This window comes from Oryctolagus cuniculus, chromosome 16 (genome assembly GCF_964237555.1).
Source record: "Oryctolagus cuniculus chromosome 16, mOryCun1.1, whole genome shotgun sequence".
Taxonomy (NCBI): domain Eukaryota; kingdom Metazoa; phylum Chordata; class Mammalia; order Lagomorpha; family Leporidae; genus Oryctolagus; species Oryctolagus cuniculus.
Window position 1 is genome coordinate 28,123,633 of NC_091447.1, and position 23,565 is coordinate 28,147,197.

Consider the following 23,565-nt stretch of genomic DNA (forward strand, 5'->3'; position numbering starts at 1 on the left):
GGTATTTTGCTTGTTTGGAGGCATCATAGTGTCATCGTTGATCTTGCTCCCTCTATTTCTGTGTTTGTTACTCGGCATAGTTAATTCTTCTTGCGTCACTGTGCGGTTTTTTTTTTCTTTTTTTTTTTTTTTTTTATACTGTGTCCGTGTTAAGTGGACTGCCTGCTGTTGGAGGAGCCTTGGAGGCTTGAGATGGGTGCGGCCTGAGAGCTCTGCCTGGTTCTTCCAGGTTAAGGGTGTGCAAAGGTGACACCCTCAGGTTATGCGTGGTAAATCTCTCTCTTTGTATTTATTTATTTATTTTATTTATTCAGGGGGTAAGTAACACCGCAGGGCATGGCTGTGCAGAATTGATGGTATTTAGCTTCCAGTCTTTGGCTCCTCTGGACTCCCACTGGGTTGCCTAGGCTACTGAATTGTAGTGACTCAGTTCTTTAGCTCTCCCCCATTGATATGTAAATCCAGAGCGCAGGCCTGCTCTTTGTCTCTTGGGAATTCTAGCCTTGCAGCCTTGTAACCTTTGCAAGGTTAGGGGGAAGAGAAACCCCGAAGCTTTTTTTTTTTCCTTCTTTCCGGTAGTGAGTTTGCTGCACTTTCCGGCCCCCCTCTAGATTCTGACCCCCGTTTCCCCACCAATGTCTCGGGTTATTGAGCTCACCTCCCCTTCCAGCACCGATGTGTGGAGCGTCCCAAGTCTCCCCGCTGTTGTCTGTGTGGCATGCACTCCCCTTGGAGCACTGGGGCTTCTGCGGCTCCGTCCCGCGACTTGGCTTCCGCGCGGTGGGCGACCTTGTTCTCCCAGTAGGTCCTCCGATTCACGATTCCCGTGCAAATTTTTTCCTGGTTCTTTTTTCTGCGGCTACCGTAACTCCCCTTTTATTAAACTAAATTTTCCCGGACTATCGGTGCGCGCCCTCACTATTCCGCCATCTTGGCTCCGCCTAGTATAAGTACTTGTTATGAGGAAGTATCAGTTCACTATCAAACCAAAACATAATCATGTTTTCCTTGCATTTCTCTTTCAATAGTATCATGAAATTCTACTCATAGACTCAGATACAGAAGAGGTCAGACAAGTTCACGCTGAAACTGTTGGTAAGTAAATTTGCTCTAAAGGAATGGCAAAGATTTTTCTCTACATGGGTATTCATTACAGCCTCACTTGAAGCTACAAAAAGCAGTAACAATCTCAATGCTGATCAATGAGGGACTGTTCAGATAAATAATGATGCCTGTCTTGCAAGACCCAGTGACTAAAAGGCACTCTTCGTCTGCTCTCTTTGCCTTATCCCTTGGTCTCTGCACCCCGAGCCTTTCACGTTTTAACCAGGACCCTGCATTGCTGTGTCCTGCAAATAATTTGAACAGCAGCTTCCTATCTCACCTTTTGTCATCTGCCAAACACGTGTGAAAATGACTTCTTCCTTAATGACAATGCTTTGTGGTTTACTTGCCCATTAACAGTCCCATGCTCTCACTGGATTACCTATGTGTGTATGCACATGTATGCATTTGTGTGTGTGTTCATTCTTTGGAGGGAGTGAAGTCAAACAGCCACACTCAGTGAGCTACCTTGCCCCCAAAGCCATGATAAGAATGAAGATAAATTCATAGATGGTAAATCTGTCCATCTGTATTGTTGAGTTGCATAATGCACAACGGAAACTCCATTGTGGGTGCTCCTAAGCTGCGTGGATCATGAGTAATTCTAACGCACGTGAATTTCATTCCAATCTCCAGTGCCTACCTGCTGAATGTCTTTGCTTCTTGTGAATTCCTCCCCTGAATGCAGCTATAGGAACTGCACTTTGGTTCTAAGTGGAAGGTCTTTCAGAGTTGAAATGTCTTAATAAAATAAAGTTACCAATAGACAAAAACTCACTGGGTATTAAGAATTTACATTTATAATTGCAGCACCTTTCATTATTCAGACTTGGTGCCAGGAACATGAAATCTTTTTTTTTTTAACCTAGAGGATCTATACAGTATTGTTATTATCAAACCTGATGGCGTGATTAGTAGAAAAGCTTTACAAATTAAAGAAACAGTGAGTACTATTTCCCAACAATAATTTAAATTAATTGCAAAATAACAGCTCTTTGATTGCCAACTTGGGGACAAGCTTAACACTTAGAGAAAAATAGAAAATAATGAACTTCTAAAGACTTTAAGCATTTCATGTCTTCACAAGGGCTCTGTATACTAATGCATAATTCTTTAAATGATCTTGATGTACCAGCACGCTACATAAATTGCAAAACTTATAGTTTGTATATTGGATTGCAATTTTTCTTGTTCAATTATTAGCAATGTAATCTTGTTACAAATTCACATTAACTTATTTTATTTCCCATGTGTTACAAATATATGGTCCCTTTTTGACACACAGCTTAAGGAAATATTTAATGTTTTAGTTTAGAGCCAAAATTAAGCTTTTGCATGAAGAAAGCTACAATCTAATTCAGAGATGAGATCATGCATTTCCTGTAGAAGTCAAATAACTACATTTAAGTTTTCTCTGGGCATGGTTTCTGATAACTACAATCATGCAGTGCATAACAGCGTCTCAGTCAATCATGGTCAGTCTGTATGAAGATGGTTCCATAGGATTGCAATGAAACTGCAAATTTCCTGTTGCCTAGTGACATAGTAATCATCCTAATGTCTCAGCACAACACATTAACAGTGTTTTTGTGTGAAAACAAAGCTACTACACATCCAATCTTATGTAAGTCTAGACATACAATCATGTACAGTATACAGTAACTGATAATGATAATAAATGACTATGTTACTGGTATATGCATTGACTATCCTGTAAGAGTGTACCCTTTCAGCTTATTAAAAATTCTGACTGTAAGACAATATGCTTATGAAGTGGCCTCCTACATCTTGTGTTAACAGTGGCTCTTGATTGCATTAAGAGATCACATGAAATGACTGATGTTTTCAACCCAGCTTTCTTTGAGTATGTCCACACAAGGATGAAGTCACCCATGAGGCACTTCTCAGAATACTCTTGATAAGCCTTGCATGACTACTTATCTCTATCTCATGTCAAGGCAGTAGCAACAAACAATATGTGAATGAATGTTCACGACTTTGTTGCAATAAACTATTTACAAAAGAGGTGACGTGCAGATTGTTGACTGCAGGCTATGTTCTGCTGACCCCTTTACAACACCTTTGTGTTGAAATAACAAAATTTTGTTGAAATTTGAAAGACTACTGCCTGTCCAGTACAAAGGATCACATGTATGTGTGTGTGGTGGGGCGAGGGGGTACTGTGAGGAGGAGTTGGATACCTCCAGATGAGCTTCCAGCAAACCTTTAATCTTCAGCTGTAACTGAACATACAGGATATGGTCCTCAGATCAGGGCACATATCCCGTCTCCTCTAATTACATGCTGATTTAATTGATATCACTCTATAAGCCTAGACTTTTTTCCCAGACCTCAGTGTATCTAGGCTGGAGGGTTACATCAAACTCTACCCCATTCCCTTATATACTGCTTATACTTAAAAAAATCCTTCAAAAATAGTATCCCATACAATGGTTTACTTTTCATTGTGATGCTATGTTCATAGCCAACAATGGTGAACGTTTTCAACATCACATAAGTCTAGTTGTAGCAATACTATTAATCATTTGTTCGTGTTAACTTCTTGTTGTTCTGGCATAATAAGTAACGTTTCAGAGATATAATTGATAACACTAAATATGTCATTTCTCTAGATAACAGTAAAAAGCTACATACTGGAACAGAAAAAATACAGAAAGTTTCAAACAAAAATAAAATAAACCTATCACATTTAAAAAAAATCCATAGTGAAGAGGAAGTTATCAAATATAAATGTTGTTTGGACTCCATTTGCTCTTGCTAGGCACTACATGGCAAAGACATGACTTAGGTTTTTAGTTGTTCCTATTAAAGTATGAGTCAGCAAAGGGCTCACTAAGGTGTAAGCAGTCTCTGAAATATTGGCAAGGACTATGAAGCTGATGGAGGTTTTGTTTTCCTAACAGAAGCAGAATGCACCTGTTACTGGATAACCCCAAATGAAATTGAGGTCACATTATTGGTGTTGAATAATGCATTTATTGAGTTGCTCCAAACCCAAGTTCCACTTTTGTGTGATTGCCTAGTTCCTTGTTGAGTTTATTCTATTTGCATAAAAATTTCTCTGTTACATCTTGTTACACTAAATTTTGGTGTTAAGTTTCCTTTAAAATAAGTAAAGCACAGTTAATTCTTAAGCTGCATCCCTCCTAATCACTTTCACACTTTTTTGTTATAATAGTAAGTTATTTTAGACTCTGAGTTATAGTCCTCTCAAAGTGAATCCTAAAACAGTAGAAAGTTAAGACAGTTTTGAAAAAAATGGGTAAGAAGTATATGTAAATTTATGTTTTATCAACAATTCAGAAAAAATGATGCATTTTACTTGTAATTTAGTTTTTGCACATTTTGAGGCAATTCACTTTAATACAAACATTTTGAAGTCTCTGGTTCAAGCTTTGAAAACTGAAATATTGAGAGGACATGAAAAGAGCCATCTTCGTTTATAATTTTTAAGTGGCTTCAGACCTGGGTTTTATGGGTTTTGCTGAGGTCCTTGCATGAAATGCATTCAAAGTTGTTTGTTTTCTTGAGCCCAGGAAACAAACAAATATCTTTACCTTGTTTTACATGTGATCCCATGAAACATCCGGATCTGACCTTCCTCTGTAATCGAAGATTACCAATGCCGGATTCATCATAGAAGCACAGGATAAGACCGTACTCACTGAAGAACAAGTTAGAAACTTTTATAGTCAAATGGCAGGTCAGGTAAGAAAATTAAAAACAAAAAAATCAAAGCCACTGTGTGTTCAAACACAATGACTCCTCTAAGCTTTAGATTTTCATTGTAGAAAAGCAAATGGGTAAATCTACTAAGCCAGCCCCAGGTGTCTTTCTGGGTGTCCATATCGTAGTAGTGACCGCAAGTCCAAGGATGCCTGGTAGAAACTCTGGGTGGTAACCAACACTGATTGTGTTGACTCTGATTGTGTTTTGTCTGCGGTAAGTCACATCCCCCAAGGTGCCCTGTAATAGTCCTCTGAAAGTGAACGTCCTGTCATTTGCTGCATTTGTTTTTTAATCCTGGGCTCTAGGCTCGTCAGCTTCACAGAAAGCTTTAACCCTTTCTTTATCAAAGACTTTTCTCTCAGGCTATCAGCATTATTATTCTCTCTCACCTGGAGAAATATAATAAAGTCAGCACTGTGAAGTCTGGAAACGTAGTTTCTAGAAATGTACTATCCAATATGGCAGCCACTAGATACGTGTGACATTTTGAATATAAATCCTTTAAAATGAAATAATGTGAAAAATTCAGAATCGTGGTTGTACTAGCCATACTTTAATTGCTCAATAGCCACATGTGGCTCCCAAGTTGGAGAGCATGGAAGAACATATTCATTGTCAGAGAAAGTTCCGCTGGGTGACACTTTCTAGAACTGTCTGCACCACTAGAACCGCCTCTTGAAGCCAGGCTCCACCCATGTAAAACAGAAGGGTTGGAGCAGCGGAATCAGCATCCTCTGTGAACTTCTTGCAAAATCCGGTTCCCGGGCCCCACCCAAAAGCTACTGAGTCAGAGACTCTGGGGATAGGCTCCAGAAATGCATGTTTTAGCAAACTCTCCTGACGACAGGGAGGTATCCTAATGTTTGGGGGCAGTTGTTAAACCCTCTTTAAGAACAGCGCCTGTTGGCTGTGAATTTCCATTGCTCAGAAATGTGTGTAACAAGAAATTTGTAAGGCGAACGGTCCCCTTTCCTGGTCACTTGGTTTGGGAAGTGGTGGCCATTTGAACCCATCTCTTTCAGGAGCCTGAAGTGAACAGTTGATCATTTTATGTTGCAGCCTGACTTTGAAGAGTTTGTGTCTTTCATGACAAGTGGCCTTAGCTGGGTGCTGGCTGTATCTCAAGGAAGTGAACCACCTGTTTCCTGGGAAGAAAGTGAGCATCAGCCTGAGACTGAATTTAAAGACACATCTGAAAGTTCACCCAAGGCTGATGTGAAGTCCACAACTGCAGTGACAAAGAAGAAGCAGAACAGGTAGCTCAAGAGCGGGGATTTTATTATTTACAATGTGTTAATAAGTGACAGTGTCATGTCCGAGTATCTTAAAGCCCAAGCTCCCGTGTCTTTATTTCTTCCAGTCAACTTAAAATATTTTGTATGAGCGAACTTCAACAAGTTCATGGAAGATAAGTTTATTTTGGTGCAAAAGAACTTTGAAATTCATGCATGGTGTGTTCATAATACACATTTTCTGCAAATTTTTAATCTGACTTGCATGGATTTCAAAATTATCTTTGCACCAAAATAAACTTAGCTTTTGAGTCCCTTTTCTATGAAATTCTTGAAGTGCCCTGTCTGCTGTCACACACCCCCATGCTCCCCTTCTACCTTGGCTGTGCCTAAAGGTATCAAGCTTTCTCTTTCTTGAGGCTTTTTTGAGGACCAAACGGTTGTATAATTTTGTTAAGCAGTTTTTAATTATTTGAAAGTGAACAAAGTAATTTCTATAACGTTGGTTTTATGTGCTGTTATGTATTCCTTGGAAAATGCACAGAATCCATAGCTAAACACAGCAGTCTCCTGGGCTGTGCCTTAAAGAGAGTTGGATGAACAGAAATATCCATGACGATTTGAGTCCTGGGCTTCATGGCGTGTGTCTCCCTCTAGTGGGCAGCCCATGTCTATTTCATTTTCTGGATGGATTTTCATTTTATCTTTTTATTGAGCTGTAACAGCATTTCTTGAATAGCCATAGCTTTTCTTGAACAGATGTAGATCTGCTGGTTATAAGCAATCCCATACCTTCTAAAAGTATTAAAAAACAAAATGGATATCAGATTTTACACCAGAATTTTTGAGCCATTCCATTTTTTTTTTCTGTTAAACTGTCATTAACACAACTGGTATAAGAGAAGTCAGCATCCCATTGGTGTTATTGCCAAGTAATAATCTCCACTGTATCCAACTCTGAGATGTTTCATCATCAGTTGGTCAATCCTCATGTAACATGTTCAACTTAAGAATTTTAATTGACAGTTGAGATGGTGGTGGGGCATGAAGTCTTGTAAACCTTGATCTAGCAAAGCTTGATGAACTTGAAGATCCCATTTGCCCTTGACCTGTGATTATCTGGAGCAACGACCTCAAGCAGGCAACATGAGACGGTGCAGAGCATGCTTCCTGTTGCTTGCTGCCGATAGTACAGCTCTTCACCCAGAACAAGAACCAGCAGGGCGCTGTTACTTCCACATGGCACCTTTTAAGTAGATCAAGAACCTAGAGGATTAGAGGACAAAAAGTACTGTGAATAATTTACACATCGGCCCACTTTTACTCTTTATTGACACCTTCATGCCATCTCAGGGTCCCCTTCCCCTCCTTTCTGGGTGATAGGGATGGGGAGTGAGGAAGAAAGGAGGCCGGAAGCAGAGCGAGTAGGCAAGGGGTTCAAGGGGTTACTGGTGGCCCCTTCCGTGACCATGAGCAATGGCAGGGCAGCAGAGCCCAAGCTTTGTCAGGTTGGTGGTTCTGACAGAGTGAAGCACACTCCGTGAATCTGCATGGTGTGCCATAATGTTCTCCCTAACAGTGTCACACCTGTTCCAGAGGAGGGAGCAAGAGCCAGAAGAACGGGGAACAGACACCCACATGTCTCATTCTCGTTTTCTTCATGATGGTTTTACATCACATGATTTACATTATCTGTTTACATGTCTGCCTCCTTAATCAGCCTGTGTGTGAAGAAATCAAAGGATAGGGGCCGGCACTGTGGCACAGCGGGTTAAAGCCCTGGCCTGAAGCGCCGGCATCCCGTATGGGCGCCAGTTCTAGTCCCAGCTGCTCCTCTTCCGATCCAGCTCTCTGCTATGGCCTGGGATAGCAGTAGAAGATGGCCCAAGTCCTTGGGCCCCTGCACCCATGTGGGAGACCTGGAGGAAGCTCCTGGTTCCTGGCTTCAGATCAGCACAGCTCCAGCTGTAGCAGCCATCTGGGGAGTGAACCAACAGATGGAAGACCTCTCTCTCTGTCTCTACCTCTCTCTGTTACTCTTTCAAATAAATAAAATAAATATTAAAAAAAGAAATCAAAGGATAAAGAAGTTTATTTTTGTTTTCCAGTCTTTCCATCAATGAATAAATTGTGGTTCCCTTAGCTGTAGTGCCCAAAGTCATGTGAATAGTAATTGGCCCAGAATCATGCATAGTTAGAGTCATACCATTCATTCATCCATTAATTCATCAAAAATTTACTAATGTCATACTATATTCCAAGTCCTGGAGATACAGAGATGGGGAAAATTAGATGAATTGTAAGGTCTCTTTCAGCTTCAAATCTTTGTGACTAAGTGAATCTACATTTCTCCCTCCTAAACATCCTGCTAAAGCTATCACAGGTTAAAAATATCATAAATAGAAAATGCACTTGATAAGCCTAGTCTGTCAAGCACAGGCTAGTCTGCCAGCTTAGCAGCACAGTGCATTATGGAGCGTGGGTTGCTCCCTTCACAGTCCTGTGGCTTCCGGGGATCTGAGCTGTCTGCTGCTTACCTGTATCAAGAAAGAGCGTTGTCTGTACCTCACATTCCCAGCCCAGGAAAAAAACAAAATACCAAATTTGAGGTACAGTTTCTACTGAAGGCGTGTTATATTCATACCATCATAAAGCTGAAAAGTGATAAATGAAATTATTATATTTCTCTGTCCATAGTAAGCTCTGCATTTCCTCCCATACATGTCATAACTATAGAGAGAGAGTTTTTTTCACTTATGAAATTTTCATTTAAATTAAAGATAATAGGGCAGACGTTTGACCTACTTGTAAGTCACAGGTCAGAGTAGCCTCACTCCTCAATGGAGTACCTGAGTTTGAGTTCCAGCTCCAGCCCCTGACCCTAGATTCCCGCTAATGTAAAAGCCTTGGAGGCAGTGGTGATGGCTCAAGTAACTGGGTTCCTGCCTCCCAAACACAAGTCTTGGATCGAGTTCCTGGCTCTCAGATTTGGCCCCTGATGGGTTATTGTGGACATTTGGGAATGAACCAATAAATGAGATTCCTTTCTCTCTCTTTCTCATAAATAAAATGTTTTAAAGTTTAAGGAAAAAATAGAAAAAAAAGGTAATAATACAATTCTAAAATAATCTTTAAAGGTGTTTTTGGGATCACAGCAGTCTGACTTCTGCACCCCGACACTCTGTCCTATCTCCAGAGCTTTCTTCCTCTCCACAATCAAAGGGAACTGCACCCATAAGCAACTGGCCCCAGGTGAAGCCTGAAGCTCTGGGAAGATGGGAATGGTGTGGTGTTTCTTCCACTGGCAGCTTGGGAATACCAAGCTGAGACTTAGGAGAAAGAAGCTAGAGTGAACCAGCAGATGGAAGATCACTCTCTTTGTGTCTCCCTCTCTGTTTGTAACTCTGTCTTTCAAATAAATAAATAAATCTTAAAAAAAATAGCATTTAATCTTAATCTTTGATTATCCTGTAATAAAGACAAGCATAGATAATATCATGTAATTAATTTTTGGAGTGGTTTAAAAAATTTGAATTAAATATTGTATTCTCATATATAATCTGGAGTTATAATTTATCTTTAGATAAAATCCAATTTTATTTGCTTTATAAACTAAGTAATTTGTAAATAAATTAGTGTTAATTTCTTGGCATTAGTTTCTAATAATCTTAAATTATGTTTTTAATTTCACTAGTTTACAAGAATATCTGGTAAAACAAAACATATCGCAGTTTTGTGATGTTGAAGAGAATGTAACCAGTTCTAAGTTAATTGATATCTTCTTCCCTGATTTTAAAATAATGAAAAGCGTGAAATTGGAAAGGACGCTGGCATTACTTCGACCAAATCTCTTTCAACAAAGGAAAGGTAGGAAATTAAGCATAAATTGCTCAAATCTTCTGAAGATGAGATTTGAATGAACCCTATTACAGTTACATTAAAAGACATTATTTTAAAAATCAACATTGAAGCAGAAGCACCAGAACTAAGAAATTAATTTTGTGCTTTCTCAATAATAGTGGATAAAACAGGTTTTGTGGTTAAAATAAAACATTTTTTGTGATTTACAAAGCATTTTTTAACCTGTGCATTTCTCACAGTAGATTTCAACATTGCCAGAAGTATTACATAATAAAGATTACAAGCTTTCACATCGGAAAGGCCACAAGTCAATGCCTGGGTCAACTTGAATTAATAATGTGGCTTGATCAAGATATTTCTTTATCTGTAAAATTCAGAGGATCAAAATGAGAAAACATATACTAAGTACCTGGTGCTTTAAGTGCTAGTCATGTCTAACTTCTCCCATATTAACATAGTGGAGTGAATGTGGAAGAGTAAGAACATAAGTCTCAAATTAGTAGTACTAGATTTGTTGTTAATCTGTGGGTGGAAGAGAGAGAGAAAGACAGAGAGAGAGGCAGAGAGAGAGAGACAGAGAAAGAGTGCTTTCTGCTGATTTGCTCCCTAAATGCCCACAATGGTCTGGACTAGGCCAAGCAAAAGCTGAGAACTGGGAACCCAACCCAGTCTATAACATGAGCAGCAGGGACCCAAGTATTTGAGCCACTGCTGCTGCATCCCAGAGTGCGTACTAGTAACAGGCTGGAATCTGGAACAGAGCCGGGACGTGAAGCCAGGCACTTTGATGGGATGTGGGAATTCCAGAGTAGAGTAGTCAAGATTTCCTTAGTTCCTTATAGGTTTTTACTTCTGGACTATATCCTAGTGCCAGTCATTTTGAAGATTATGCAACTCTGAGTCTTGTTAAATTTTTCTGGAAGATGTTAATCTCTCTGTTTTAACAGTAAATTAGATGGGTTAGGTTCAGACCACAAATCTCAAATAAACTTCTGTGGGCTGTTTTCCAGCTTTTGCAATGCAACTTGTGCACGGCTAAGGGACCAGACCACCTGCCTGGTAGTTCGTCCTGTAGTTCAGTTTTCAAGCTTGGCTTGCCTCTTCTCATATCAGCCGTGCACATGCACATCTCAGGTGTGAACCCACTGCACTGCCTCACTGACAGATATGGGAGCTGCTTTCTCCAGCCTGCTCTTTCTGGATCTCATGACCCCTGTACGTGGTCCTCTCCCTGGAAACCTGCAGTTTAGTCCCAGTGCTCCTGTTCAGGTCTCACATTCAGGCCTGACTCCTGGGGGAAGCGGGGAGAAAAGGATTTGTCCCACACTTTGGGCTGCAGAATCTGCTTTTCCTGCATCGCAGATCCAATTGATGGGTTTAGATGCCTGCAGTGGTTTCGCCATTCCTGAAATACAGTTCTTGGCTGGGGCCAGCCTAGGACATGGAGAACAAAAAAATCAAAACCAAGAGACTTCCTGAAAATGCAGGTAGCCGCCATCCCAGTGTCTCCAATGCACTGGCCTGCTTTCTGCTCCTCACTGAGAGAGGCTTCTCATGGTTGCCCTTTTCTCCAAGTCCTCCGCACAAATCCAGGACTTGATCTGCATGTAGCATAAGCTAGGAGAACAGGAAGGCAAAATATCCCAGAACACTCGCCTCAGTGTTGGATTTTCTTTGAGTTTTAATTTCCCTCCCCATTGTACTTATGATTATTTCCTTTCCAGTGTCTTGAGAAGCTACTGTACATGGTTTTTTGTTGGAATTAGTTGGAGTAGGCTTTATTCTATTTTAACTGGACTTCCTACAAATTCTTTTCAAAAACAAAAAAGATTTTTTTCTGATTAGACAATTAATGAATTCTTATTATATACAGTTTTTATTCCCTTCCCATAAGTAACACTAGAAACCTTTCTGTGTTTAAACAATTTATGTAGGCAGAGCCAAGATGGCGGAATAGTGAGAGTGCACACTGATAGTCCGGGAAAATTTAGTTAAATAAAAGGGGAGTTATGGTAGCCTCAGAAAAAAAGAACCAGGAAAATATTGCAGAGGAAACTCTTTTGGATCGAGGGGCTGTGAATCGGAGGACCTACTGGGAGAACAAGGTCGCCCACCGTGCAAAAGCTGAACCGCGGGAGCCGCGGGTGCCGCGGAAGCCGCAGGGTCTGCGCGCCAGTGCAGGAAGGGGAGTGCATGTCACACAGACAACAGCGGGGAGAGTTGGGATGTCCTGGGCTCCGAGTCCACACATCGGCGCTGGAAGGGGAGGTGAGCTCAATAACCCGAGACACTGGCGGGGAAACAGGGGTCAGAATCTAGAGGGGGGCCGGAAAGTGCAGCAAACTCACTACCGGAAAGAAGAAGAAAAAAAAAAAGCTTGGGGGTTTCTCTTTCCCCTAACCTTGCAAAGGTTGCAAGGCTGCAAGGCTTGAAGAATTCAAAAGAGACAAAGAGCAGGCCCCCTCTCTGGATTTACATATCAACAGGGGAGAGCTAAGGAACTGAGTCACTACAATTCAGTAGCCTAGGCAACCCAGTGGGAGTCCAGAGGAGCCTACACAGACTCTTTGGATAGAAGCCAGAGACTGGAAGCTAAATACCATCAATTCTGCACAGCCGTGCCATGCGGTATTACTTACCCCCTGAATAAATAAAATAAATAAATAAATAAATAAATAGAGAGAGATTTACCACGCATAACCTGAGGGTGTCACCTTTGCACACCCTTAACCAGGAAGAACCAAGCAGAGCTCTCAGGCCACACCCATCTCAAGCCTCCAAGGCTCCTCCAACAGCAGGCAGTCCACTTAACACGGACATAGTATAAAAAAAATAAAATAAAATAAAATAATTTAAAAAAAAACGCACAGTGACGAAAGAAGAATTAACTATGCCAAGCAACAAACACAGAAATCGGGGAACAAGATCAACGATGACACTATGATGCCTCCAAATAAACAAAACACCCCAAACCAAGATTATGAAGATGATGAGATAGAAGAAATGCAAGATACGGATTTCAAAAAATTTATGATAAGAACATTTCGAAGTTTTCAAAAGCAAATCCTTGAACTACAGAAATCCTTATTGGACAGGATTGAAAATCTCTCTCGTGAAAATGAAATTTTAAGGAAGAATCAAAATGAAACTCAGAAACTAGTAGAGCAGGAAAGTGTGATAGTGAAGAGAAATCAAAATGAAATGAAGAGTTCAATAGATCAAATAAACACATTAGAAAGCCTTAAAAACAGAATGGGTGAAGCAGAAGAGAGAATATCGGACTTAGAAGATAGAGCACAGGAAAACATACAGTCAAACCAAAGAAAAGAAGAGGAAATTAGAAATCTAAAAAATATTGTTGGGAATCTACAGGATACTATTAAAAAAAACCAACATTCGAGTTCTAGGAGTTCCTGAAGGCATGGAGAGAGAGAAAGGATTAGAAGGCCTTTTTAGTGAGATACTAGCAGAGAACTTTCCAGGTTTGGAGAAGGACAGAGACATCCTAGTACAGGAAGCTCATAGAACCCCCAATAAACATGACCAAAAGAGATCCTCACCACGACACGTGGTAATTAAACTTACCACAGTGAAACATAAAGAAAAGATCTTAAAATGTGCAAGAGAGAAGCGTCAGATTACTCTCAGAGGATCTCCAATCAGAATCACAGCAGACTTCTCATCAGAAACACTACGGGCTAGGAGGGAATGGCGAGACATAGCACAGGTGCTAAGAGAGAAAAATTGCCAGTCCAGAATATTATATCCTGCCAAGCTCTCATTTGTGAATGAAGGTGAAATAAAGACCTTTCATAGCAAACAGAAATTGAAAGACTTTGTGGCCACTCGTCCGGCCCTGCAAAAGATATTTAAAGATGTGCTACACTCAGAAACACAGAAACACGGCCATCAATATGAAAGAAGGGAAAGGAAGAACACCTACCAGTAAAAGAGCATGGGAAGCTCAAAGCATATACTAGAAAATATTTCCGGGAAAATGGCAGGGCAAAGTCACTACGTATCAATAGTCACATTGAACATTAATGGTCTGAATTCTTCAGTTAAAAGACACCGTTTGGCTGATTGGCTCAAAGAACACAACCCAACTACTTGTTGCCTACAAGAAACACATCTCTCTAACAAAGAGGCATGCAGACTGAAAGTGAAAGGTTGGAAAAAGATATTCCATGCCAACAGAAACCAAAAAAAGCAGGTGTAGCCATATTAATATCAGACAAAATAAATTTTAATACAAAAACTGTTAAGAGAGACAAAGAGGGGCACTATATAATGATTAAGGGTTCAATTCAACAGGAAGATGTAACTATTATAAATGTATATGCACCTAATTACAGGGCACTGGTCTATTTAAAAGATATGTTAAGGGACTTAAAGGGAGATTTAGATTCCAATACAATAGTACTGGGGGACTTCAATACTCCACTCTCAGAAATAGACAGATCATCCGGACAGAGGATCAACAAGGAAACAGCAGATTTAATTGACACTATTGCCCAAATGGATCTAACAGATATCTACAGAACTTTCAATCCTACATCTACAGACTTCACATTCTTCTCAGCAGTGCATGGAACCTTCTCTAGGATTGATCACATACTAGGCCATAAAGCAAGTCTCAGCAAATTTAAAAGAATTAGAATCATACCATGCAGCTTCTCAGACCACAGCGGAATGAAGCTGGAAATTAGCAACTCAGGAAACCCCAGAAAGTATGCAAACACATGGAGACTGAACAACATGCTCCTGAATGAACACTGGGTCATTCAAGAAATCAAAAGAGAAATCAAAAACTTTCTGGTAGTAAATGAAGACAACAACACAACAAATCAAAAATTATGGGATACAGCAAAAGCAGTATTGAGAGGCAAATTTATAGCAATAGGTGCCTATATCAAGAAATTGGAAAGGTACCAAATAAATGAGCTTTCAGTGCATCTCAAGGACCTAGAAAAACTGCAGCAAACCAAACCCAAATCTAGTAGGAGAAGAGAAATAATTAAAACCAGAGAAGAAATGAACAGTATTGAATCCAAAAAAAACACTACAAAAAATCAGCCAAGCGATAAGCTGGTCTTTTGAAAAAATAAAGAAAATTGACACCCCATTGGCCCAACTAACTAAAAAAAGAAAAGACCCAAATCAATAAAATCAGAGATGAAAAAGGAAACGTAACAACAGACACCACAGAAATAAAAAGAATCATCAGAAATTACTACAAGGACCTGTATGCCAGCAAACAGGAAAACCTATCAGAAATGGATAGATTCCTGGACACATGCAATCTACCAAAATTGAACCATGAAGACATAGAAAACCTAAATAGACCCATAACTGAAACAGAAATTGAAACAGTAATAAAGGCCCTCCCAACAAAGAAAAGCCCAGGACCAGATGGATTCACTGCTGAATTCTACCAGACATTTAAAGAAGAACTAATCCCATTTCTTCTCAAACTATTCAGAACAATTGAAAAAGAGGGAATCCTCCCAAATTCTTTCTATGAAGCCAGCATCACCTTAATCCCTAAGCCAGAGAAAAATGCAGCACTGAAAGAAAATTACAGACCAATATCCCTGATGAACATAGACGCAAAAATCCTCAATAAAATTCTGGCCAATAGAGTACAACAACACATCAGGAAAATCATCCACCCAGACCAAGTGGGATTCATCCCTGGTATGCAGGGATGGTTCAACATTCGCAAATCAATCAATGTGATTCACCACATTAACAGACTGCAAAAGAAAAACCATATGATTATCTCAATTGATGCAGAGAAAGCATTCGATAAGATCCAACACCCTTTCATGATGAAAACTCTAAGCAAATTGAGTATAGAAGGAACATTCCTCAATATAATCAAAGCAATTTATAAAAAACCACAGCCAGCATCCTATTGAATGGGGAAAAGTTGGAAGCATTTCCACTGAAATCTGGCACCAGGCAGGGATGCCCACTCTCACCACTGCTATTTAACATAGTTCTGGAAGTTTTAGCCAGAGCCATCAGACAAGAAAAAGAAATCAAAGGAATACAAATTGAGAAGGAAGAAGTCAAACTATCCCTCTTTGCAGACGATATGATTCTGTACTTAGAGGATCCAAAGAACTCTACTAAGAGACTATTGGAACTCATAGAGGAGTTTGGCAAAGTGGCAGGATATAAAATCAATGCACAAAAATCAACAGCCTTTGTATACACAAGCAATGCCATGACCGAGAAAGAACTGCTAAGATCAATCCCATTCACAATAGCTACAAAAAAAATCAAATACCTTGGAATAAACTTAACCAAGGACATTAAAGATCTCTACGATGAAAATTACAAAATCTTAAAGAAATAGGAGAGGATACCAAAAAATGGAAAAATCTTCCATGCTCATGGATTGGAAGAATCAACATCATCAAAATGTCCATTCTCCCAAAAGCAATTTATAGATTCAATGCAATCCCAATCAAGATACCAAAGACATTCTTCTCAGATCTAGAAAAAATGATGCTGAAATTCATATGGAGGCACAAGAGACCTCGAATAGCTAAAGCAATCTTGTACAACAAAAACAAAGCCGGAGGCATCACAATACCAGATTTCAGGACATACTACAGGGCAGTTGTAATCAAAACAGCATGGTACTGGTACAGAAACAGATGGATAGACCAATGGAACAGAATTGAAACACCAGAAATCAACCCAAACATCTACAGCCAACTTATATTTTACCAAGGATCTAAAACGAATTCCTGGAGCAAGGACAGTCTATTCAATAAATGGTGCTGGGAAAACTGGATTTCCACGTGCAGAAGCATGAAGCAAGACCCCTACCTTACACCTTACACAAAAATCCACTCAACGTGCATTAAAGACCTAAATCTACATCCTGACACCATCAAGTTATTAGAGAACATTGGAGAAACCCTTCAAGATATTGGCACAGGCAAAGAATTTCTGGAAAAGACCCGGGAGGCACAGGCAGTCAAAGCCAAAATTAACTATTGGGATTGCATCAAATTGAGAAGTTTCTGTACTGCAAAAGAAACAGGAGAGTGAAGAGACAACCGACAGAATGGGAAAAAATATTTGCAAACTATGCAACAGATAAAGGGTTAATAACCAGAATCTACAAAGAGATCAAGAAACTCCACAAAAACAAAACCAACAACCCACTTAAGAGATGGGCCAAGGACCTCAATAGACATTTTTCAAAAGAGGAAATCCAAATGGCCAACAGGCACATGAAAAAATGTTCAAGGTCACTAGCAATCAGGGAAATGCAAATCAAAACCACAATGAGGTTTCACCTCACCCCGGTTAGAATGGCTCACATACAGAAATCTAACAACAACAGATGCTGGCGAGGTTGTGGGGAAAAAGGGACACTAACCCACTGTTGGTGGGAATGCAAACTGGTCAAGCCACTATGGAAGTCAGTCTGGAGATTCCTCAGAAACCTGAATATAACCCTACCGTTCGACCCAGCCATCCCACTCCTTGGGATTTACCCAAAGGAAATGAAATTGGCAAACAAAAAAAAGCGGTCTGCACCCTAATGTTTATCGCAGCACAATTCACAATAGCCAAGACCTGGAACCAACCTAAATGCCCATCAATGGTAGACTGGATAAAGAAATTATGGGATATGTATTCTTTAGAATACTATACCGCAGTAAGAAACAACGAAATCCAGTCATTTGCAACAAAATGGAGGAAGCTGGAACACATCATGCTGAGTGAAGTAAGCCAGTCCCAAAGGGACAAATACCATATGTTCTCCCTGATTGGTGACAACTGACTGAACACCAAAAAGGAAACCTCCTGAAGTGAAATGGACACTATGAAAAATGGTGACTTGATCAGCATAGCCCTGACTGTTAATGAACAACTTAAACATTATCCCTCTTAGTATTTTTTTTGTCTGTTCTACTTAATATGACTGGTTTAATTCTGTAATTATCACACAGTTATTCTTAAGTGTTGAAAATTAACTGAAATGTGACCCCTGTTAAACATAAGAGTGGGAATAAGAGAGGGAAGAGATGTATAATTTGGGACATGCTCAAGCTGACTTGCCCCAAATGGTAGAGTTAGAAACATACCAGGGGATTCCAATTCAATCCCATCAAGGTGGCATGTACCAATGCCATCTCACTATTCCAAGTGATCAATTTCAGTTCACAATTGATCATAATGAAAGGACTAAGAGTCAAAGGGAGCACATAAACAAGTCTAGTACCTGCTAACACTGACCGATAGAATAAATAAAGGGGAGAGTGATCCAACATGGGAAGCGAGATACTCAGCAGACTCATAGAATGGCAGATGTCCTAAATAGCACTCTGGCCTCAGAATCAGCCCTAAAGGCACTCGGATCTGGCTGAAAAGCCCATGAGAGTATTTCAGGCATGGAAAGCCAAGACACTCTGGCAAAAAGATCTCTGTGAGTGAGATCCCAGTGGAAAGAACAGGTCTTCAAAGAAGGAGGTACCTTTCTCTGAAGGGAGGAGAGAACCTCCACTTTGACTATGACCTTGTCTAAACAAGATAAGAGTCGGAGAACTCAGAGGGCTTCCATAGCCTTGGAAACTCATGACTGGAGCATAGGGAGATTACTGATGCCATAGACAGGAGTGACAATTTGTAAAGTCAACAACAGGAGTCACTGTGCACTTACTCCTCATGTAGGATCTCTGTCCTTAATGTGCTGTACATTGAGATTTAATGCTACAACTAGTACTCAAACAATATATTTCACTTTGTGTTTCTATGGGGGTGCAAACTGTTAAAATCTTTACTTAATGCATACTAAACAGATCTTCTGTAAAAAAAAAAAAAAGAAGAAGAAGAAGAAATTGTCAATTCCCAACTTGACTCTCACTGGGATTAAACATGACAATAGGTCTGATCTGATTTCATCATCATTTAAAAAAATCATCTATTATTTTTCACTTTATGTTTCTGTGTGGGAGCAAACTGTTGAAATCCTTACTTAATGTATACTAAGCTGATCTTCTGTATATTAAGATAATCGAAAATGAATCTTGATGTGAATGGAAGGGGAGGGGGAGTGGGAAAGCGGAAGGTTGTGGGTGGGAGGGACGGGATTGGGGGGAAGCCATTGTAATCCATAAGTCGTACTTTGGAAATTTATATTCATTAAATAAAAGTTAAAAAAAATAAAAAAAACAATTTATGTATTAATTAATTACAATAAGTTGGATGACATTGTTTACGCAATTTTGCATCTTGCTTTAGTTTCTAATAAAATTGAAAATAAATAATTTCTGTGTTACTGAAAGTCGTCATAAATATTTTTCAAAAAGAATTTAAGTGACATTTTATTAACAATAATAAAATATTATTACTGAGTAACATTTGGAAAACAGATAAATATAAGAGAAATCATAATTTCTACAATATTAGGATATATTCATGTCTAGATTTTACATATATGAGAGTATTTTTTAAGTTCATGGAAAATTAAACTAAAAAATAATGCACATGTCTTTAAGCATCCCTCATATGTGCATATATATAAAGTTTAGTATACTGCCTTTTGTAGTTTTGCATATATCTTCAGTATTTATTCACGTATTTAAATAGTTTTCTAGAATAAGATATGAATGTTCATAAATAGTAAAGTTATACATTATCTTAGGCTATTACACAGCCATCTCTTCCTTAGTGTCAGCCATTTAAGTTTGTCTTCAAGGTTTCATGCTCAGAATTAATGCTGTAACACCTGCTAAGACATGGCAAAGACAGGAGAAAAAAAATCAAAACAAAGTCAAATGTCTTTGACTAGGTATCTGGAATCTCTTCCTACAAGTGAGATTGTCAGGGCTGTGTGTCTCCCACCACACTGCTTTGCCTTCTGAAACTGCATTAAATTACTCCCCATGTCCTCTCACTGTGAGATACTGACAGTACATATCTTATCACAGCATTGTTAGTAATCAGTAATTTTATTTTCTAAATCATTAGCAATTTAGTTGTAAAATGAAATTTTTTGAAAAAGATATATTTATTTATTTGAAAGGCAGAGGATGGATACAGGTGTCGCAGGAATGGCTTTACTGGCTATGCCTCAACACCAACCCCAGAAAATAAAATATTTTGTTTAAAATTTAAATGTTAAATAATTACAGGTGAAGTTGAATATCCTTCCATGTAATATGAAATCACTTTTATCTTAGAGTTTGCTTAAAAAAAGTCCTATTACTCAGGATTTAGTTTCTTTCTCATTGTTTTGAACAAGTTTTTTTCTGTACTTTAAGGGCCCTGATCTTGTCGTTTTTGGTACATTTAATATTTTGCCTTAGTGATGCTTTTGAATTTAAATTTTATCTATTCAAATTCACCAGTCTACTTGTAACACTTTTCTAATTTGTGTTTCTAATGATTTGTGTTTCTAATAAAAAATGTTTTATTGAAATACAGTGTAAGAGTAGGAAATGCAAATAAGTATACAGATGAATGTTTTTCCCTCTGATCACATTCAAAACCAATGCTCAAGTTAAGAACAAATCATTGCTAGTACTCTAAGAGTCCTCACTACTCTTTCCCTCTCCTTTTTCTGTAAATGTGAGAAAGAAGAGTATATTGTCATTTACATGGTATGAGTCAGTGAAGCAATATTTATAACATCTATACAATTTCTATACTCTATAATTTGACTACCACAAATAAGAGAAGGCATGTAATATTTATCTGGCTTATTTCATTTTCTAATGATTTTATAGCATCTTTTTTTAAAAAATATTTATTTATTTATTTGAAAGTCAGAGTTACACAGAGAGGAGAGGCAGAGAGAGAGAGAGAGGTCTTCCATCTACTGGTTCACTCCCCAAATGGCCGCAAAGGCTGGAGCTATGCTGATGGGAATCTAGGAGCCAGGAGCTTCTTCTGGGTCTCCCATGCAGGTGCAGGGACCCAAGGACTTGGGCCATCTTCCACTGCCTTCCCAGGCCACAGCAGAGAGTTGGATCAGAAGTGGGGCAGCCGGGACTTGAACCAGCACCCAAATGGGATACCAGCACTTCAGGTGGTGTCTTTACCGGCTACACCACAGCGCCAACCCCTATAGCATCTTTTTAGAGATATACTTTCCTTTTTATACAATTCACCCATTCAAATTTTTAGTTGTTTCACGCTTATAGTATGTTTATGCAAACATACTAATTGAGCACTTACCCTTTGGCCAATGATACTGTCATAGATATTGGAAATATGATGCTGAGAAAGCACCTACACATGCTGAGACTGGTGCCACAGAAGACAGTGCCATTCTTCTTTCCCACACAAACCTCATTCCCCGCAGTCTGGGTGAATAGGAGATGGTACTCTTCAGTCCTTTGCATTGGAAAGGTGTCATGTGATGAGCATTGGCCAGTGGACTATAGGAGGAAGCGCTGTGTGTCAATTGTGAGTTAAGGGAATAAAAAACCCATGTTACAATAGAAGGTGGGGCCTGTGAAAGCCTAGCGAATGTTCATAAAGGAGAGAGCCATCTCTGAAGCTGAATTATGGACAGGGGTCAAAAGCAGTAAGCGTATCTGTTGTTCTAAGCCACTAGGACTTTACATTTAATGTTCCTTATCTTTTCATACCCTTTTCCACAAATTTTTCAAGTATGAAGTATGAACTCGCTGAAATGATTCTACTTTTGTGAATTTCAAGAACTATGTATTCTTATTCTTCTTGTCTGTTTTCTTCCTTTTTGTCTTCAGCTGGTTCTAAAGCACATTACTGCTTAAACTGTATTCCAGTGCGTGATGCTTTGCTTATTTTACTCTTCCCTGACAATTGCTAACTTAGTTCTAGTGTATTTCCTGTCCGACAGAGAGAGCTTATTTATCAAATTAGATTTTTTTTTTAACACTGATCAGGGACTTGATGCTGTCTGCTCCCGTCAGTGTTTGCCCTTTGGGTTTCTCTCTCTGTTGCAAGATGGCCAGTGTGCCTTGATGCCCCCTCAAGTGTCCAAAAGCAAGACGCAGACGAGATAGGACAGAGGTTCCCCATGACTGCCTCTCTCAGGAGCATCCCTTGATATTTCCTTTAGGTCCCACTGATCATGTCAGCATCATATTGCCAAGCTATCCATAAGGGGAGATGGAGAAGAAAGACTTGGATTTTCTAGGCTGTTAATAGTAAGAAGCAGACAAGAGAGAAGGAGAGTGAAAGGGAATTCTTTCTTTTTTTTAAGATTTATTTGAAAGTCAAAGCTACATAGAGAGAGGAGAGGGAGAGGGAGAGAGAGAGAGAGAGAGAGAGAGAGAGAGAGAGAGAGAAAGGTTCTCCATCCGATGGTTCACTCCCCAGCTGGCTGTAAGGGTCAGAGCTGCACCGACCCGCAGCCAGGAGACAAGAGCTTCTTTCAGGTCTCCCACGCAGGTGCAGGGGCCCAAGGACTTGGGCCATCCTCCGCTGCATTCCCAGGCCATAGCAGAGAGCTGGATGGGAAGTGGAGCAGCCTGGTCTCGAACTAGTGCCCATATGGGATGCCGGCACTTCAGGCCAGGGCGTTAACCCACTGCACCGCAGCGTCGGCCCCAAAAGGGAATTCTATCAACTTATTTTTCTTCTAGTGGGACAAATAATAAAAGGGCAATTGAATACAAAAATTATAAAGATTTGAATGCTTGCATTGATTGGTTATTTAGATTACTCTCTGTGCTTACACATACACACACACACAGAGGCACAAATGTGCACATATAGCCAATATTTACCAAGATATTTTCATGTGTATTTGATTCAGATGGGATAAATAATTGGAACCAACATTATAATTTTATATATTAATAAGTATTGTTCAGAAACCAAATTTTAAACTTTTAAAATTCATATGAGAATGAAACAGGTTATATGTACTCATGATGCTATCTAATGCTGTGGGTATTACCCATAACTCACCAATTTAAAATTTCTTATGTAACTTTTTATTTAGATGATGTTTTGAGTATTATTAAAGATGAAGGCTTTAAAATATTGATGGAAAGGCAAATAGTACTATCAGAAAGAGAAGCACAAACACTGTGCAAGGGATATGAAAATGAAGAATATTTTGAACAACTTATAGAATACATGACCAGGTAAGGTAGAATTCATGTTTAGAAAGCACAGTATAATTTATTTATTTTTAATTTTATTTATTACTTCTTAGTTGACATATATGAGTAATTGTACATACTTTTGTGGTACAGGGTAATAATTCAACATATTATATGCACTAAATCCATGCATAACTTTTTCATGCTATGCATTTTTACAGACTTATTGAAGACCCCTCATATATGTGGTCTTCAAAAAATTTTTGCACTAAAACAAGATTATCTTTAAATTCAATTTTCCAAGAACTTTAAAAGTATAATTCAATACAATGTGATTATCAAATCAGGATAATAAGCACCTATTACACCTTCATACTGCTCTTGTAGTTGTTCATAAGGTACATGATGGGTTATTGTAAATTAGAGTCACCTTACCCTGCTATAGAACACTAGAACTGATTCCTCCTGTCTAACTCTATTTTGGTGCCTGTTCTCCAATCTCCCTCTATCCTCCCCTAATGAATGAATATATACATATGTATATAAAT

At 39.2% G+C, this 23,565-nt stretch overlaps 1 protein-coding gene across 1 annotated transcript in view; it reads left to right on the plus strand.

The window, feature by feature from the left end:
* NME8 (NME/NM23 family member 8) overlaps positions 1–23,565 on the plus strand; it is a 49,806-nt gene that overhangs the window by 19,767 nt on the left and 6,474 nt on the right. Inside the window, exons 6-11 of the mRNA XM_051852900.2 lie at positions 1,029–1,095; positions 1,974–2,047; positions 4,741–4,833; positions 5,914–6,110; positions 9,781–9,953; positions 22,915–23,059. Of these exons, the coding sequence (XP_051708860.2) occupies positions 1,029–1,095; positions 1,974–2,047; positions 4,741–4,833; positions 5,914–6,110; positions 9,781–9,953; positions 22,915–23,059 (749 nt within the window). The remainder of the gene's footprint in view (positions 1–1,028; positions 1,096–1,973; positions 2,048–4,740; positions 4,834–5,913; positions 6,111–9,780; positions 9,954–22,914; positions 23,060–23,565) is intronic.